The following is a 20330-nucleotide window of genomic DNA, read 5'->3' as shown; positions in this document are numbered from 1 at the left end:
ATCAGTTTATCTTTCTGCTTACTGAAATCAGAGCAGGTTCGGTCCTCTTCACTATTTAATAAGCTGCTCTAAGGATTTTGATCCCATTTTAAGAGCCACATAAGTGGGCCCTTGTACCCATGCATTATCCAAATGCAGGTAGTGGAACTGGGTACAGGGTGTTCACTGAGTTTCTTGTTCTTCTAGATACATACTTCAAGATATGATGTCTGGAAAGGGTATTTGGCAGACTAATTCAGTTCTGTAGCACTGTTCTTTGTTTTCCTCTGCTTACACAGAAAGCTACTTATGAACTTCTGCAATAGGACTAGTGTCAAATTACCATTTGTTTTCAAAGTAGTTATCAGAAGAAACAAAACTGATTTAACTAATAATGGGTTCATGTAATGTAATGGCATTTTGTGAATTACTGGAGGCTAGAAACTTTTTTGTGAATTTTTTTTCTAGTCTGATTTTTAATAAGCAAATTCACTAGATCTATTTTGTGATTAAAACAGAAACCACTTGTATTTTAAAATTCTGTTTAGCTTGAATATTTTATTTGAAGGCCATCTTAAAGATGGATTTTCAAGTAGGCTTTAAAGTATTATTTCATTCTGCAGAGAAACATTACTCACTGCAAAATGGATTAGGAAAACTGAAGAATTCTAAAGGCTATGAAAGATTTATTTGGGACAGTGTACGCAAACTATAATAACATCTCTCTAGAAGGGAGATTGTAACCCTAGGGAGGGATTTTTAAATCTAGCTTGTTAGGGTGTTTTTTAAATGTATATACAAGCAACAATGAGCTTGAGTATTTTTCAGAGTTGCTATTTATTGATGTTGGACTTCTCATGATGTAGCTTATTTAATTACTGATTAAAACTTAACTTTTTCAGCATTGTTCTTCAACACCTTTCAGACTGAGCTATTTTAAAATCCAATTATTTCTTGTGCTGCCACTTCACAACTTGAGAAAATTTCCTACTCCTATTTTCTGTAAGATGAGGTTTTGAATAACTCATGAGCTTCATCTTGTACCTCTACAAGGATGAGGAAGGATTATAAATTCTCATCCTGGGTTGTCTTTAAATTGTTATTTTTCCTTCTAAAATGCAGAGCAGCTCAGCCCTGAGGATGAAAGCTTTTCAATATGGGCTTTGAAATTACTCATAACTTTTATGACAGTGCATTGAAGAGTGTTATAATTAAGGCACATACTTGATTTGTTCAGATTTTGTCAAATTGAGATCTTGTGTTTAAGATGTCATTTCAGTAAGAAAAATTATTTTGAGTGGTGGTATTCTGGAGCTTAGTGAATATTGGTATTTAATTAATCCCAGAACAAATTTGTTTTGCTAAAAAATCAAATTGAATTCTTTAATTCCAGGTCTGCAAACTTATCCAAAGCACTGAAAGTCAGTTAATTTCCTTTTCTGCGCATTACAAATAGGAACAAATGATGTACTGCACAAATCTTGTTCTGCTGCAAATTGTGCAATAACAATGTATTAAGAGAAATTGTTTTGTCTTTGCTAGTAAGCCTCGGACTTCAGTGAACTGAGGGAGGAAGTTGATCTCTTATCATAAATTTCCAGCATGGTCAGTAAAGTGACAGACCACTCATGCAGAGCATTTGATTAAACTGCAGTCTGAGGAATTAACACTGTAGGTGATAGAGAATACTTAAGGAGATTGGCTGCTGAGGTTACATGAATTTAATACCCAGTTTATGAGGTATGGTCTTAGATGAAGTTTCTATTTTTGTTTTAATCAGATTATGGCTTGTATGGGATTAGAACATGTATGGCTACATCTAAGTCTTTTCTTCTTCAAAAGTGAACTGTGCATTACAGTTACTCTGCTTGTCCAACCTCAGATACTGTTGCTATTTCAGCTGCCCATATCCTTAGATGCTTTGTCAGGTCAAAGGAAAGGGACCACTGGTTTGTGATTTCCCATCAGCTTACTTCCCCATCATTCCACTGTCTTTTCTTCTTTGTGCCTTGCTTAAGTTATGAATTGGCCAGTAAATGTTAGTTTACAGTCAGCATCTGGTATGCTTTTTGAGCTTGAATTTATAAAGTGTTTGGATCATTTTGGACGGATGATGGATGCACCTCTGGGTGACTTCACAAGGAGCTGAATCTTCAGCATCTCCAGAGCAAGAAAGGCAGCCTGGCAAACTGGTGTTTTTTATGGACAGTAAATGCGAATGTTTTCTTGAGTATACTTTAAATGGCAAATGTCTGTGACAATTGTTTTTATTTGACTTTGATTTTTATGCACTAAACTTTTAATCCGTGTTTGCTGCTGCCTAAGCTGATAACTTGCTGCTTTGGAAACTGTCTTTTCAAAAGTCTGAGATGGGTCTGAGTTATGAAATGTGGGCATCCAAAAGTTTGTGGATTCCAGCGCGGGTTTTGGTTAAGGTCATCTTTATCAAAAAGTCTGTTGGCATCATGTTTCACTAAAGCACAGCTGGATTTCCTCCAAGTGTTGTTAACGTGAGTTTCTGTTGGGCCCTAAGTGAAATTAACTGGAAATGTTGTGCTGTATTTTTCCTTTACAGAAAGATCTGGCCAACCTGTGACACTTGAGCCGAGTGCCACTCCAGCATTTCTCTCGCTGAGGCTGCCACGATGCCCAGCGGCAAGGCAGGTGGGGAGCGATAGGAATCTGGATTTGTGGGGAAGAACACATGTATCCTGCATGTGTCTGCCAGGGAACAGCTGCTGTGGAGCAGATAGCACCTGTGCCTCTGACCAGCTGCTCCTTCCTCGGCACTTCTCATTGGCCAGGACAGGCCTTGGGGTCTTGAACACAGGAAGATTTTAATTTGTGGCTCATGCAGTCAAAGGTTTGGTGCTCTGAGATTACAGGAATCTGTATTTCTTCAAGCAATTCCTGTCCAACTTCCTAAGTTGTGTTTAATTACAGTGTTGGTTCTTTTTATGTGGAACAGAAGATACGTATTTTTAATAAAACATTCTTGTACAGATGCAATTCATTTTGATTAATTTTGTAGAAGACCATAATTGCTAGAATATGAAAGACATAGCCTGTTTTGATATTGATCACCAGACTTGCCAGACTGTTTTAGATGCCTTAACGAGCTTAAAATGTTGTGTATGTTGCAGTTTAACTCCATGATTTTATGATTCCTGCTTTAAACAAAACAAAACAACAATCCAACGCTTCTACCACCTTCTGAAAGTTTGATTGTTATTTATAATTTCCCTTTATTTATATTGTAAGTTAGTCCTAAGAAGCACTAGGATTCCTTTTTCCTTTAAAAGGAGAGGAGTGGTTTCCTTTAACCTAGATGATTCCCTTTCTCTGCCTGTATTCCTCAGGATGCGGGCTGGGGGTCAGGATCTTGTTCAGCCCCACAGCAAAGTCAGAGTATCAGGATGATGTGGAAAAGAATGCAGTACTTGCCCCACATTCAATACCAAGACTTTCCCCGTTGTTATGAAGCAAAATACAAACACTTCGAGTGTTAGAATTGCTGATGTTGTAGTGCAAGTTCACTAAACAGTCTGGATTATTTATGCAGAGTATAATGAGACTTGCTGGTAATTCCTCTGTAGATTTCTGGTATTTTGAAACGGCATTCTAGTAAGTTGTTTTCTTTAATCTGTCTGGGGAGGTAATGTTTGTATGGGAACAATTGTCATAGAGTATGTATAGTATAAAGCAGATATTGCCAGTGTTACAACTCGCGTGGGGGGGGTGATCTTATGTTCTCTGCTTCTATGGGTTCATTTCCTCCTTTTCTGTCACTTTCAGACAGGCTTACTGTCTCTAAGAACTCATATAAACCTGGGGACTAGTTCAGTGTTGGCATAAATAATGTGATGCAGAGAGATCAGTTTCCCCCAAAGCATCGAAGTGCTTCATATTTTTTATATTTAAAATCCTAAAAAGAATACTTTATGTATTTGTGCTTATTGAAGACAAATCTCTTGGCAGTTTTCCCCATTTTATTTCACAGGAATTGAGTGATTCAGCAGGTGCGTAATGTTACTTATCCCCTCCAGTATCTACTGAGCTGGCAGGTGGCACACCTTAGATGCAGCCTAAGCTTTGTTGTACATTTTTTGTTCTGCTGCCGCATCAACTGGACACAGAGAGAACTCATCAAAATGTAAGAGGGTGGGTTCAGATTTCAAAACTGCTTTTTGTCTGTGTTCCAAACAGATTGCTCAGTCAGGCATTTAGGCTGCTAGGGCTGGGGGCTTTATCTTCTGGGTGTAAGTGCCTCAAGGAGATGTAAATGCTCAGCACAGTGCAGCAGAAATTGTGGTGAGCTGGAGGGTCTGAGTAGTTAAGGTTGCTTGGAGGTGAGAGTCTAGAAAACTGGACTGCAAGGGCTGTGTTGTTGTCCTAGTTTCTGTTCTAACAAAGAGGAAAATATGAAATTAAAGCTCTAAGTATTTGAATAAGCTTCACTCAGCACCGAAGAATTCCAGAATATGATGAGCAAACTCTGAAAACATAGTGTAGGAGTACTGCCCAAGCAGTATGTGTCCTTGGGAACCACAGGTGCTGAGCACCGTTTCCTAGCTACATGGCATTCGAGAAGCTTCTCCTTAGCCACCACTGCCTAGAGTGGCATTTTAGCACCAAATTGTGGTTCTCTCCTGTCTCTTTGTAGTCTCACTACCCCGTATTACAGCCCTTCTACCAGTCAGAGGGTCTGTAACCATTGATATCACAATATCCAAGCCAAAACATATTAATGAAAAATAGATTAGATCATTACAAATTCATATTGGAGTTTATTTTTGACCTAACAGCTAGTATTTATGTAAATTGTTTGCTAAAACAGGTTCTGGGTGTATCTTAACTTACTGCAGATGCTTTTTGACCTACTGTTTTAAAGGCTTCTTGATGGACTTAAGGAGATGTGAATATAATCTGCTACCAGAGGATGAAATCTCATCTTCTTGCTCCTTTTGCTGTTATCTTCTCTTCTGCTGATTGTAGTTTCAGCCTCCAAACGTGGCTAGTCTGGACTGCCTCCTGGTCAGGAGCTCTATTCCCAACACAACAGAGGCAGCAGGAGTATGTGAGTTGAAATAGAAAGGCAAGATGGCAACCTTAGGTTGATTTATCATGAAACCTTTAGTTTTTTATTTAATGAGCATTTTACATATGAAAGACTGTGATTATTCTGATTTTTTTTTAAGACTGGTTGTATTTACTAAATGTAGAGGTTAAAATATGCTGCATTTTGAGAAAAGAATTGAACATTTATTAGCAAGGCAAAAAATGATGTTTCAAAAGGTTGTTCCCTTTTCTTTCATGTCATTCTCACTCACATACAATAAGAAGGTATGGTAAGGAAAAGAAAAGTAATGAAACAAAAAAAAGGGTGATTTTTTATTGAATTCTAAGATGACACTGCTTTAAACTATGTATGTCATAAGAAATCTCAAGTGATAATGATATAAGTAAGGAAAAGAACTAATTTTTTAACAGGTGAACGGTGCAAAATATTATCATTTGCATGAGCTTTATAGACAAGATTAGAATGGTTTAGTGTTTTCTCTGAAGACTTAGCATCATGGATTACTCTTACGGCACTGTTTTGACTCTTGAATCAAGTCAGGAAGAGTAAAATGCTCAACTTTTTTCTGCTGCTGTGCTGAAGTGTTCTGTAGACAGGTTGAATTTCCTGGCAAAGGTATCACCTCAGGGAGCAGCTGACAAGGAACGCCGTTCTCACCAAATAGGCTTAGTGGAAGGGCATTTTTTTTTTACAGTACAGATGCAGATAATTCAGCCTGCACAAATTTGGCTGCCTTTTGTGTCTGCCTATTCTGCTTGATGCAATTATACATCTCCCAGAAAAGGCCTTCAGAATACAAGCCCAGTCGTCAAAAAAAAAGAAAATATATATATATATTTTTATATATATATATATAAAATATATAAATATATATTTTTATATATATATATATATACTTCCCTTTTTGTTCTTTCTTAGGCTTGTGGGGCAGGCATCGTGACATCTGACCTGCCATCTGCAACTCTGACAAATGCTGTTGACCTCCACAACTGCTGAGGTGAGGACATATCCCTTGGAAGTGATTGGAAGGGTCAGCCTCAGGACTGGGAAAGAGCTGTCTTTGCAATCTTGATGGCACTTATGCAGCCACAACACATGAGGCTTCTGGCATTGCAGCTTAGCAAATGCTGAGGTGCTGGTGAGGCTTTCAGCAGTTCTTTTGTCAGCTGCCACTGGGTTACAGAGTTCATCGTTCATTACGATACATCAGTTCCAGTTAGTTTGCATATACTCTTTCAAACACCATGTGGCTGCACCTTAATTAACCAAGGAGTTATGAGAACCTTGAGAACCGCTAATCTTAGTGGCTGATGCCTATATGCCTCATTTGAGAAGTCATCTGAGAGCTATGATTCCCTCAGGCTCTCAGCACTAATCTGCCTGAACACTGGGCAGAAAAGAGTTTGCTTGGACTAGATTTCACTACTCACATTAAGATTCACACATGCCACAGAGACTTTTTAGTTTAAAACAAAGCAAAAGAACTCGAAAAGGTCTTATTAGATAGATAACAAGAAAACAACGGTCTCATGAAATATGCCTCTCCGCTGCTTGTGTATGCATAATGAAGTACAGAAAATCCTGCAGCTTTTGAGTTTGACACTCAAGCCAGCTAAGTATTACTGTTTCTTGAGAAGACAGATTGCCTTTGACAGTTTCTGTCCCTAAAAAAACATCCTTTTCTTCTAAGACTCTTTCTACGCAGCATAGCTGTCTTTGTTTCCCAGGCAGCCTCATTCCTGAAAGAATTTCAGGCTCTTCTGCCTGCTTTCCTAGCCTGGGCAAGTATCCAGATTTCTACTACAGCCCTCCAGTACACATCCTTTGCAAGAAAATGTCTCAGTGACACCTTGTTGTTTTTTTTTTTTTTTTTTTTTTGCTGGGCACGAGAGCTGGCATGAGGGTCCATTCAAGCTTCCGTGTGGCCTATCGTAGATAATACAGCCTATGATTCAATTTGCTTGAATACTATTGTAAATTAGCAAACTAAAATCCATCGTGCTTCCTGGATTGGTCCTGGAAATTATTTTTTTCACATAGCTATTTTTACCATGTTTTGCATTTGATATTGTTATTGATAATCCTCTACTGCAGCAATTTAACACATTTCCTTTACTTTCTGTGCCTGGGTATCACATCTTTCTCCTATCAGCAATGAACACAAGTTCCTAATGGCTGAAAGCTCTTAATTTGCTTTCTTAAACTCTTAAACTATCCTGTATGGCTTGAAGTAGCTATTATAGTTTCTAAAAATATTGTCTGTGTCCAAGTACCGTGTGTTGCGTGTCTCTTGCTGGAAAGCACATAACTGTGACTGAGCATAAGAAGGGGAATGTAGCAGAAGGCAGGACTGACTTTTCAATTGGCACAGTCAAGGAGGAAAACACCAGAAGTCTGGACATCAGGTTTGAACTGAAAATGCCCATTCGGTATATGATCCAGCAGTAAACAAATCTGTCACCCCCTGTTTAGAAAAAAATGGTCTGTAAATCAAAACAATGATTTGATCAGAGTTGTTTTAGAAATGTCTGGTGTGTAAAGGCAGACATTTGTAAACTGCAAAATTCTCGGCATCACAGAACCATACAATGAGCAAGGAGATTTGGTAAGGATGCTGTGTCCACTGGAAAGCTGGTAATGCTGCTATCAGAAACAGTAGTTTTCTGCTTTGGATGCTACAAGTGAATCTACATTGTGAAACTTAGTAAAATAGTAATCAACACTAACTTCTGTAGCTTAACTTCTTCAAGTTAACTTCTACAAGTAATTGCTAAAGTAAGGGTTCCAGGTAAAGTAATTCTGAAATGTGTGCTGGAAAGATACTTTCTGGTTGTCAAATAAATTACTTTTGTATTGCATATGAAAAGAAAGAATAGAAAGGATTCCTTTTCTCTGATGATATGGAACTGGTGTTGTGCAAAACTCTTGAAAATCACTAGATATAGATACGGATGGTTTCTTCTTAATTAGCCTGAATTAAAGCAATGGAGAAGGGAAGATAGATCAGATCTACAGCAAGATATTCTGGTATTAGGATTCTTGAATTACTTCAGTTGAGTCAAGGAGAAAATTGTATTAGCACTTTACATTGAAAATAACCAGAACAGAAATATGTGAGATATCAGCACTACAGCCTTTTTCAAAGCTATGTGGCATTCTAAACCTAATGAGAATCTGCAGCAAGGTGAAGAAAAGGGTAAGTGCTGGCAAGCCAGGAACACACAGTATCAAGGAAAAGATCTGGTGTCCAACTGAAACAGTATGTTAATTCATATGATACAATTTTGAAATGCCAGGAGAAAATCTGGTCCCCTCATAGTTTAGCAAACAGACTAAATAAGAGCAGCTGTGTGGGTAAATATTTCTCCTGCACTTTGGCATTAAATTGTTTGCTGATCTTTATCAGTTTTAGCAAAACAAGTCTTTCAGAAGTTAGATAAAGTCTGGGAAATAGTGGCCAAGGGATATTTTCTGTCACTTTATTAAGCCAAGAGCTTCAATGGAGTGCACTTTGTTAAGCCAGTAGCTTCAATGGAGTGGAGTTACTCATGGCTGAAATGTAACCAGACCCTTCTTTTGCTGTGCTGTTCCGTTTTGCCGCTCTCCTCTTTACCCTACCCAACTGATTCTAGCTCTACAGTGGCTATCTTGCCTCAGCTATGATGGAGGAGATTTAATATGGCAAAGCCAATGATAAATAAAAAACATGCAATTAAGCTTCATTACATTAATTCATCCTGGGGGCAGGGAGGAAATTGAATCTTGGAAACAGATTTCTCTAGAGAGCAATTTTTAACAGCAGAAAGCAAAACAGTGTGATCTGTGTGGCATTATAGACTTCCTGCCAGGGAAAACCTGTGCCTGGTTTAACCACAAGACAAAGGCAACCCACAGGAAATCACAAGTTGCCCATCTTATTTCACAGCTGGATGAATGCTGTTCAGCACAGCTTTCAATTACAGAAGTGCTGTGACAAGGCCTGGGGAATTTAAGTTTTATGGGCATATATATGAAAGTCAAGATGTCCTTTAGTTATAACTGTGGTGTAGCTGAGTCTTGGAGATGTCGCTGTGTGTACGCTCGGTGCACTGAACTCATTGTCTTCCCTGTCCAGGAACTCCTCAGCTAGTCCATGCACAGAAGAGACTTAACTGAGCAAAGCCGAGGGCCAGACCCAGCTCCTCACCACTTCCAGAACAACACATTTGACTAACTCTTGTGGGAGAGAGTCGGGTGGAGATTTCAGATAGTCCTGAGGATTCCTGTCATCTAATATCCTGGGTGGAGAATCTGACCCTTCCAGAGATTCCCAATAGTTTCTGCTGTAGAACTGACCAGACTGCATGCAGATAAGATGCTTGTAAATAGTCTAGAAACTGGTTTTGTAGATGTAGAAATGGTCACACAGAACAGTCTTTTTGTACATAGTTAATACAGTAAAATGTTTTAGTTTAAACTAATCTAGAGCAGTGAACAGTGCATGTGCTGAAGTACTTGGGCAGGATCAAGGGCCAACTGGGATGTGAGAACTGAGCAGAGAAGCAGCTAGAAGAGTCTTGTCTGATTCAGTGACTCGGGTTACTACCCAGACTGCAACCAACCCACCTGTTCGGGAGATCTGAACAATGCCATATGCCAAGGTCCCAATCATTATTTTTCTCAAGCAAACCCTGTCCATTTTTTTGTGCAACACCACTTAGCCAAAAAACAAATCAGCCTTTCCACACTAGAAATGCTGCATTTAACAATTATTCTTTGCTTAGATAAGTCTAATGGTTTTCAAGATAAGCTTGTTAGTCTTGCCAGGAGTGATCAGTTCAGTAACTCTTATATTAGAAAATTAATTGCTCTTTCTTGTTTGAAATATTAGAGAGGACTAAATGTTAACAGCTGTTTATGCTATGCATTGCCAGATTTTAGCAAAATACAAGTTTTGAAGCACTAGCTTTGTCATTTTGGTCACAATAAATCTAACAATAGACTAATTTAATTTGATTGTGATTCAGTGCTATTAACCATTCTGTAGAACAGCACACATAGCAGTGCTGTTCACAACTATTCCTTTTCAAAATAAGCCCTCACATGTAACGTGAGCTGTGGAAGTCAGAAGGCAAGATTTTTCACTACATGCCTTTTTTTGGTGAGACTAACATTTTTATCTCTCAGAATCACAAGATAATCGAGCAATTATGTAGATACTCTTTGAAGAGTATGTTTACTCCCTAAATATTAAGTTAGTGGTCACCTGAGTATTGTGCAATGAAAACCTAAGAAAATCAGCTGCTGCTTGCCACTGTCCTTAGCAGAGATACTGAGCTGATCCTGCATATTCCCCTAGGCTCCCTCTTTGTAAGCCAAAAATCACCATGGGTGCAAATCTTATTTCCATGACAGCAAGGGCCCACATCAATTGAGAAGACTGACTTACTTTAGCTCTCCCAGTAGTATTCAGCTGAATACTGCCTGAATTTATGAAGACCATTTAATAGACGATTTAATCTGTGGTTTAATCTCAGGCTTTTCCTGAAAGATGAAATTGGGCCATTGTATTTATAGAAAAATTGCAAAATTTTCAATAAACTATATAACTTCTGTTCTGTATTTTATTGTTCAATCCCTGCACGTATCTGCTATCTGTGTATTTGCAAAACTGAAGCTAATCAGTTTATGATACTTACCAATTCTAATTATTAGAATCTCTAGGAGTTCTGTTTCAGTGAAGATTATTTATAGAGGCGTGGTTATTATACAACAGAATGTAGCTATTGACCTGGAAGACCCAGTTTTCTTTATTTTGCCTTGAGAAAGAGCCTGAAATTGTGGCTGCACCTTTTCCTCTATAAAATCATATTATCACTATTTTGAATCTTAAGAAGATAGTTATAAGAGCCAATTTATTAAAATCTAAATATATTCTTAGGGATCACTATAGGAAGGTGTACATTCTTATTCAGCAAATCTGCTCCCTGTAGGTATTTTATCATGGTTAGTATCACACTATAATGAAGTACTAGACCTCACATGTACTCCTCTTACACAAAGTGAATGAAGCCTTAATATGAAGCCAACATTTCAGCTGGTCATGCAACTGAAAAAGAACATAATTTCCTGGGATATTAGCTGTGAACTCACAAATCCTCCCTTTCCGTGCCAGCACAAGAATTTGTTCCCTTGCTCAGTCATCCAGGCAGGGTATCTCTGGTCTGGCTGAAAACCAAAATTCCAGCTGCATCAGATCCCTGTAGGACTGCAGAAATGTTTTTGTTCACATACTACAGTGTTTGACGGATGCAAGAAGGAGCAGTCAGGAAGAGAGAAATACAGACTAATTTTGTGGCAACACTGACCAGTGCACATCAAATTGCAACCTGAAGATAAATTCATGCTCCCACCAGCCACAAACTAACAACCTTTTTGAACAAGGTACTGCTAGGGTAAAATGCCTTTTACCAGAGAGAAAGTGCGTAAACCCAACACAGCAGAGGAAAAAACCATGCCATTCTGATCACTTACATGACTTATCAGCTGAATTACTTATGCGTATATTAATCAGGCAAGGTGGGTAACCTCATTCATCATGATTAAGTAATACTGTCATTAAAGGAATCAACTGAACGCACACAGACTTTGTAACTCATGTATCACCTTTGAATCGTAAGCATTGGTAATAATGAAAAATAAACGAGCTTAAAAAAGATAAGACATTGACAGCCCAATCCATTCTTTGGTCAACTCCCCAGTGAATGGCTCATTCAGCTGTTCTATCACAAGGGAGGAGCTGAAGCAGACATGAGGGAAAGGGGCCAGAGCTGCTGCTGAAAAAGCATAAGTACAAATGGTGTTTAAAATCCCAGGCAGAATTTACAGAGCTGGCAGAAAAATCCTGCTTGTAATTTGACATTAGTATAGAATTGTGACAGAAAAAAAAAAGCAAAATCTATTCTGAAATTTTCTTTTTGTTAGTAATCTTAAAACATACTGCTTGTTCAAACCCAGTTCCTTGGTAGATCACTTTTTCATGTCTTCCACAGTTCATTTCCTAGGGATTTATGACTGCTGAGGAGTGGTTACCTAATCAAGAAAAAAGGGATCCATTACTATAAGTATAGCTATTGTGAATTACAATAGCTCATAAATTATATTTATGGTTTTGTCCCCCAAAGGAATAGAAGAGCTAGATTAGAGAAGATGGATGTAACCATACTTCCGAAGAGCTCTCAGGAAACTCTTTCCTCCTCTCTCCAGCTAAAAGAAACTTCCTTTCAAATAACCATGCAAGAAGCAACTCAAGAAAAAGTCATAAATTCAGGCTTGGAATTTGAGCAAGTTTATGAGAAGTCATTTTTCACTGAATACATAAACCCATCCAAAACAAAGATATGAATAATTAGCTAGAGGACTGCCTCTCTGCCTCAAACATAACTCAGTACATTTAATCAAAATCATGTGGAATAACATATAAGCTCTTGAGAAAAATTCATGAGAACAGCTATATAAAGTAATTTCAGGGACACTTTCAGCTTAGTGTCTTGCCCAAAACAGCAGCCAACAGACACATAAGGAAGCATCTTGGCATAAAACAATCATGTAGTGCATATCACTTGGCAATCACACTCAGCTTCTGGCAGCGTGGTTCAGGGACTTTCTGAACCAAAAGTGATACCTTGGGTATTTAATAACTGTTAACAGACATACTCATGGAGAAAATACAGTATTTTTTGACTAATCTAAACTTTTATTATCCTTAATATCAAAATAAAGAGAGTTTCACACTTTAAGCACTGTATTTTCTTCTAAGTACTTTTGTTTTCAATCTTCTACTTGATAATTGTGATCAACGCCCTCTAGTTCTTCTATTACAAAAGACAGTCATTCTGTGTTCAGTTTTTCTGTGCCACTCATGCCTTTATACATCTTTGTCATATGCCTTAGCTACAGGTTATTGAATTTTTCCTATGTAAACATTTCCTTATGTTTGTCACTCATCTCTGTGTCTCTACTATACCAAGAGCACATTTCAAGTGACCCAAAAATATGGAAACAAGACAAAAAGAAGTATTTCAGAGCATAAAGGTTTATAAACTTGAGCATGTGGCAAAACCTGGTCTTCAGACATCCCTGCTCACTGCAAGGGGATTGGACAAAATGACCTTAAAATGTCCCTTCCAACCCAAACCATTCTATGACTCGACCAGCTGAAGGCTGGAGTCATGAGTCAATACTGTCCTACACTAAGCTCAGGTGAAAAAATCTTAGTCTTCATATGGCCCATATACCCACACTTTGATTTTATTTTTCTAATACTCCTTGAAGACTGAGAGGCAGGGACTGTAGTGCTCTTAGCAAAAATATGAACATGGTATAGGCAAATAACATGTAAGTAATTTTTAAATGCATGGGTTGAAACTCCATGTAAGGTAAGGACACCTTCCAATCAGCCCCTGCTGAAACTGCCAAATCTTTCACAAACCGTCTTTCTGTCAGTGTTGAAGGTCAATAGCCTTGGAATGAAGCAGCAAGATTCAGATTAGTTCCCTTCAATTGCACTGGCCATTCACCAGTTACTAGCAGTTATCTTCAGGCTCTTCAAAGGAATCTGCATGCTTCTGTAAGGCCCCAAGAGGTGGGTCTTTGTGGCAAACAGTGAACACAAGCCAGCAGTGTGCTCAGGTGGCCAAGAAGGCCAACAGCATCCTAGCTTGTATCAGAAATGGTGTGACCAGCAGAAGTAGGTAAGTGATCATACCTTTGTACTTGGCACAAGTGAGGCTGCACCTCAAATACTGTATTCAGTAGCTCATTAGTCTTACAAAATCAGAAGGTCATGGCAAACTAACAATTATCTCCATCTCTTTATTCCCTCCTGTGGCCATTGCTGGGGAAGGGATGACTTTGCTGGCTCCCTTGGCTTTGGCAGCCAGCTGGCCATCCTCACTTAAAAACAACAGCAAGGAGGAGGCACAGCAAGGGATCCTTGCCCGCTCCCTGCCCTCACAGGCATAGGAAGAGTCCACACAGCAAGGGAAGGGAAAATAGCAGGTCAGATCAGAAGAATACCAAGCCTTGAGGGGAAATGGCATCTTGGCCAATGGCGTCTTGGCTTGTATCAGAAACAGCATGGCCAGCAGGGCCAGGGAAGTGATTCTGCTCATGTACTCAGCACTGGTGAGGTCGCAGCTTGAATACTGTGTTCAGTTCTGGGCCCCTCACCACAAGAAGGATGTTGAGGCTCTGGAGTGTGTCCAGAGAAGAGCAACGAAGCTGGTGAAGGGTCTGGAGAACAAGTCTTATGAGGAGAATCTGAGGGAACGGGGGTTGTTTAGCTTTGAGAAGAGGAGGCTGAGGGGAGACCTCATTACTCTCCACAACTACCTGAAAGGAGGTTGTAGAGAGGAGGGTGCTGGCCTCTTCTCCCAAGTGACAGGGGACAGGACAAGGGGTAATGGCCTCAAGCTGCGCCAGGGGAAGTTCAGACTGGACATCAGGAAAAAAATTTTCACAGAAAGGGTCATTGGGCACTGGCAGAGGCTGCCCAGGGAGGTGATTGAGTCCCCATCCCTGGATGTATTTAAAAGACGGGTGGATGAGGTGCTCAGGAACATGGTTCAGTGGCAGATAGGAATGGTTGGACTTTATGATCCAAGAGATCTTTTCCAACCTGGTGATTCTATGAAAGGCCTGGTGTTGATACTTAAAATGCCGGCAAATAAACTCTCTAAGACTAGTTTTGGAGTTTTAGAAAGCAAGCACCCTTTAATCAGGCTTGGGAAACACGAGGGACTCATCTCCATCAATAGTGTGTGATGAAACAAGAACTGCTTATGGACTCTATTTCCAACTTACACGCATATGTTTGTATTTTCCCAGAAACCTTATGCCTATCCTATTACTTTCCAAGGACTCATTTGAATGTTATTATGAACTTCACAACAGTTGCTAATTCGGAGCTGGCTCCAGCTGTCCCCCGCATCCCAACTCCATTTCCCGCCTCATCGCGAGGCCCATTGCCGCCCCCACCCCCGGTTCCCGCCTCATCGCGAGCCCCATCGCCGCCCCCACTCCCGGTTCCCGCCTCATCGCGAGCCCCGCCCCCGCGGTCGTTGGCGCCTGCGCGCGCGGTGGGCGTCACGGATATGGCGGAGCTGCGGCTGGTGGTACTGTGGCTGCCGGGCCTGGCGCTGCTATTCGGCCGCGCTGAGGTGGGGTCGGCGCATCTCACAGCCACAATCCCGCCGGCCCCGGCGCAGGGTAAGGAGGGGCGGGCGGCGGCGCTCGGGGCTCAGCTCCGGCTCCCAGGGGTCTGGGGGCTCTCGGCGGCGGGGACGCAGCTGTCGTCTGCGTTTTCTGCTGCCGTGGCTGATGATGAGGAGTTGCGGCTGCGAAGGAGATGTTCTTGCCGTCCTCTCCTGGAATCCTCAACATAAGAACGATACGGAGCTGTTGGAATGGGTCGTGAGGAGGCTACAAAGATGATCAGAGGGCTGGAGCGCTTCCCATATGGGAAGAGGCTGAGAGAGTTGGGGTTGTTGAGCCTGGAGAAGAGAACGCTCGGAGGAGACCTTATAACGATCTTCCAGTACCTCAAAAGGGCTACAAGAAAGCTGTGGAGGGACTGTTCATAAAGGCTTGTAGTGATAGGACTAGGGACAACGGGTATAAACTGCAGAGGGGCAGAATTTTACTAGACATAAGGAGGAATTTCTTCGCTATGAGTGGTGAGGCACTGGGACAGGTTGCCCAGGGAAGCTGTGGCTGCCCCATCCCTGGAGGTGTTCAAGGCCAGGTTGGATGGCGTTTTGAGCAGCCTGGTCTGGTGAGAGGTTTCCCTGCCCATGGCAGGCAGCTTGGAGTTAGCTGATTTTTAAGGTCCCTTCCAACACTAGCTATTCTAGGATTCTCTTGGAATCATTCATCTCATAGCAGGTTTTGGAAAGCCATGGGTGAAGTTTGTCCTCAAATTTGCCTGCTGTTATTAGATGTGACCAGAAAAGTACGCGTTAGGTTGGTTTGCATTAGATTAGGGTATCGCAAGTGGACATTAGTGTTTTTTTAGTGGTTTTTTATAGTCTAGTTTGAGGAGTTTCATTTCTTTTATGGAAGCACTTTTGCTCAAAAAGGAAGTATCCAACTTTGTGAGACAACAAACTTGAAGCAGAAGAGGAAGTTGGTGTTCCTTAGCTGTTAGGAAGGAACAAAAGGTGGACTTTCTAATAACTGCAATCTAAGAAGTTTCTTTCTAGTAATTCTGAGAAGTGTAAAAAACTCCAAAGAGTTTGCTTGGAGCTAAAATCTGGGTTGAATTCATAGTGAAGTTGCTTATGGATTCCCTAGGAAAGAGATAAGTTTTCACCTTTCCCTAGGAAAGAGTTTTCATATATCGTTATTCTTAGGTGAGTTTAGGAATTTACTCGTGACACAGAGTTGTTATGGAGAAGGATCATGATATTATACAGAAAGGTGTGGGTTACCTTTAAGGGACAAACCTTAGAAATAAGGTTAAAGTGAAAAACGATGGATTGTTACGCCACGTGACCGGTATTATTTTGATCTTAAATTGAAACAATTGGAAAAAAGTAGGGAAGTAGACTTGTTTTCTGTCAGATGCACATCAGTTACTGAAGTGATGCCTTTGTGAGGAGAAGAGAGAAGGCGGTTTTATGGTAGTTATGCAAGACCATAAAAGTATAACTTCTATGGTAGTTATACAAGTGTGACCTTGTATACCATCCTGTTAAATATTCCACAAATTTAGCACCTACATTCAAGAAGGATGGGCTGGCACAAAACAGGCCTACAACGGCTGTGTTGTTCCCTGTCTCAGAAAATACCTAGAAGAGAATGGCTTTAATTCCTGGAGCGGGAAGAAGGTTGAGGGGGGATTAAGAGTACTTTGAGAAAGTACTCTTATAACAGTAGGAGGGAACACCTGTTTCAGCAGAACACTGTTGTCCTGAGAATGGGGGCAGAGTACAAATTAATATAAACTAGATATGAATAAGCTCAGTGTTGAAAGGTTTCTGATTATCTGAGCAGTTGTGCTATGTTGTTTTTTTTTTTTCCCAGTGGAATAGTAAGAGCTCGTCACCTTTCTCACTGATCTTAAGGTTGTATAGCAGTCATCAGTTGTCAGTGTATGTGAGTACAGAGCCCTGTCTTCCTAAATTAAAAAAAGTCCCTGCATATGCTAACTTCAAGCACAAATACATATTGGAAAGGGGGGGAGGGGAGTAGTTTTTAAACAAAACAAGAGTTCCATTATCATTGCTATTCTATTTTATCTGTATTTTGTGGAGCAACAGCCTTTGTTCTGCGTTTGTGCATTGTTACCCTGATCCATGAGTATGTCTCCTAGAAAGGGACGTCATACAAATAATTGGTGTATAGTTAACTTAGTACAATTCCTGTATGTGTGGGCAGCATTCTAATTGTAAAACAAAAAAAAACAAAGCAAAACTACAAAAACATTTCTTATTTTACTACACGCGAGGTGATTAGTGCTGGTGCCAATATAGAAGGAATCATAGAATAGTTTGGCTTGGAAGGGACCTTAAAGGTCATCCAGTTTCAACCCCCCTGCCATGGGCAGAGGCAGCTCCCACTAGATCAGCCTGCCCAAGATCCCATCCAACCTGGCCTTGAACACCTCCGGGGTGGGGCATCCACAGCTTCCTTGGACAACCCATGCCAGTGCCTCACCACTCTGACAGTAAAAATCTCCTTCCTTATATCTAATCTAAATCTATCCTCTTTCAGCTTAAAACAGTCACCCTTTGTGACTGTTGTCAGTACTTGTCACTGCACTCCCCAGTAAAGAGGTCCTCCCCATATTTCCTTTAGGCCCCCCTTTAAATATTGGAAGGCTGCTATAAGGTCTCCCTGGAACCTTCTCTTCTCCAGGCTAAACAACCCCAACTCTCTCAACCTGTGCTTGTATTTGTCCCGCTTGTGTTTGATAAATATAATTTAAAATACTATGAGAATTATTGTTGGTACTGGTGCTATGGGGTTTTTTTTGGACCTGATAAAAACAAATACAGTAGTCCCTTGACACATTAAGAGAGAGGCTGTCAATTTTATATCTCTTTGAATAAAAAAAAAAAATTCAAAATTATTTTTGTTTAATGTGCTCTAGACTTAATGCTTTTGTAAGGTGCATTGGTGGGGTTCTGTGTTGGGCTTTTCCTCTTTTTCAGTTTGAGAAGTGTTTTGTTCTAACTTCTGCTTTTGTGGAAAACACCATAGTTGGTGGGGAATTTGTCTTTGCAAGTTGCATGACCCAGAGAAATATATAAAGCAGAATGGGAAAAAAAAAAATTCAGTCACTTATAGTAATGTTAATTTTTTTAACTGCAGTGCATAAAGATGTTTTGATTTTTGAGGTAAATGTTGTGATGATATATTTTGAAGTACTTTCCTAAAGTCTCCTCTGCTGTTCTTTAGAATAAACATAAATAATAGAAAGTCTAATTTTTTATAGTTTAAGTCCTAGTATTTTGTTTATATGTCAATATATGTCACCTGGTATAATATGTCAGTAGGAAGGTAGTTAAAGAAGATGAACAACATGAAAAGCTCGTGAGGTTACCTCCTTTGATAAGAATCTAAGGAACGTTACATTTCTTCACTTTGCTGTAGATAGTTCAGTTCCTGAAAATGTAGCAGAAACCATGTTTTTACATGTTCTTGGTGTGCTTGCATACTTCTGACAGAACCTTGCTGATTCATGTTCAGAAAGCTGGTTGTTTAGGTGTTTTAAATCCTAAATTGAAAATATAATGAAGTATTTTTCTAATAAACATGGTGGTATTCCATGTGGAATAATCCTATTGGAAATTTTTTAAGTTTAAGCTGAGAACTCTTTCTGAATCTGCTTTTCATGTGGTTTGTTTTGTTTGTTTTTTTTCCCAATGAATTGGCATATGGGCCTTACACTTAGGCTGTTGCTCAGTTAATTGGTACTGGTAACAATGTTAATTGCTACCGATAAACTGGTAAGTCTGTTTTATATGTGGATATATTAAAGCTACATATACTGGGACATAAAATACATTTAATATTAAGAATTAGTACCAGGAAGGTATACAATTGAATCAAGAAAATAAATATTGACATATTTAGTTGTCTCTAAACATGCCAATAATTTAGCTTAAATCAATAACTGTTTGTGACTGCAGTTATTTGTTAAAAGCAGAGTTGGATTCCTGATTTGGAAATATATTCCTCTCATATTTATAGTATATATGTGGAAATAATAAAAGTTTAGTTTCATTAAATAGTATTAAAAATGATCAGAGGAACTACAGTTCCTCTGTAGGAGAGAGGAGACTCTCCCTCATCTGTCAAGTATTCATCTAGATCAAGGTCATGACATGTAGGTGGTCCTGTGGGCAACAAATTCGGTCTGTGGTGTGGATAGAAAAGACCAATCTCAAGACAATAAGTATGCTGTGCTTCTAAATGAAAGTCATAGCCTTTGTCTAGAGCCATCTGGGAATGTGGACACCAGTAAATAGTTACTCTTCTTAAGATAGGAGATGGTTTTTAAAATCCAAAGATGTCCTTCTGCATCACTTGGCTTTTCAGACTTCTGTTAGAGTTTTTACTGAACTCTTAGAACTTTGTGTTCTATGTTTGGAAATATTCTTTATTGTTATTTAAAACTGTGTTATTTGCAGAGCTTTATCTTTTAAAACCTTTTCTTTTCCCCACTGAAAATGGTTAATATCTGTGGAAGAGGGATTAGCCCTAACTTTTGCTAGGCTTCCAAAGCCATGAAACTTGGAATGTTCTCTAAATTGAAGTGTAAAAATCTTAGAACTTCAGCACAGATACAGGGAGGCTCTTGGGTTAGATCTCCCCATGTTGTCCTTAGAGAAAGCAAATTGAAGTTAAAGGTAAGCTTGAATTGTTTCCGTAACTGTGTCAGAGGTGAGACATAAATGCTTTTTATCTGCTTGCTACAGTTCTCTTTGAGTGGAATTATTGAGTTTTTATTACTTCAGTCAGAATTGTTGCTTGTATCTAAAAGTAGAGAAAAGAAAAGGCTAAATATTGTGTTAGATCCTTGGCATTACTGAGTAAAAATAAAGATATCATCTGTGTGTTTCTTTTTTTTTTTTTTTTTTTTCATTCTAGCATGTTCAGAGTTTTCACAGAAGTCCTGTGAAGAATGTCTAAAAAATGTTTCGGTAAGATTTTTAACATCCTTTTTGATCAGTGAGAATCTGGTGGTTTTGCCACTTAATATGATATTATATTGTTAGGGTTTGTT

The 20330-nt window shown here is 39.5% G+C and overlaps 1 protein-coding gene across 2 annotated transcripts in view; it reads left to right on the top strand.

Annotated features, from left to right (window-relative positions):
* Positions 1 to 15158: 15158 nt before the first annotated feature.
* The window catches only part of LOC104057711 (uncharacterized), a 30400-nt gene continuing 25228 nt past the window's right edge, over positions 15159 to 20330 (top strand). For both annotated transcript variants that reach the window (XM_054059238.1, XM_054059237.1), the window contains exons 1-2: positions 15159 to 15307; positions 20195 to 20247. In XM_054059238.1, coding sequence (XP_053915213.1) covers positions 15193 to 15307; positions 20195 to 20247 — 168 coding nt within the window. In that variant the 5' untranslated portion in view covers positions 15159 to 15192. The remainder of the gene's footprint in view (positions 15308 to 20194; positions 20248 to 20330) is intronic.

This window comes from Cuculus canorus, chromosome 2, assembly GCF_017976375.1.
Source record: "Cuculus canorus isolate bCucCan1 chromosome 2, bCucCan1.pri, whole genome shotgun sequence".
NCBI classification, from domain to species: domain Eukaryota; kingdom Metazoa; phylum Chordata; class Aves; order Cuculiformes; family Cuculidae; genus Cuculus; species Cuculus canorus.
The sequence above is the reverse complement of the archived record's forward strand: the minus strand, read 5'-3'. Positions and strand labels throughout refer to the sequence as shown.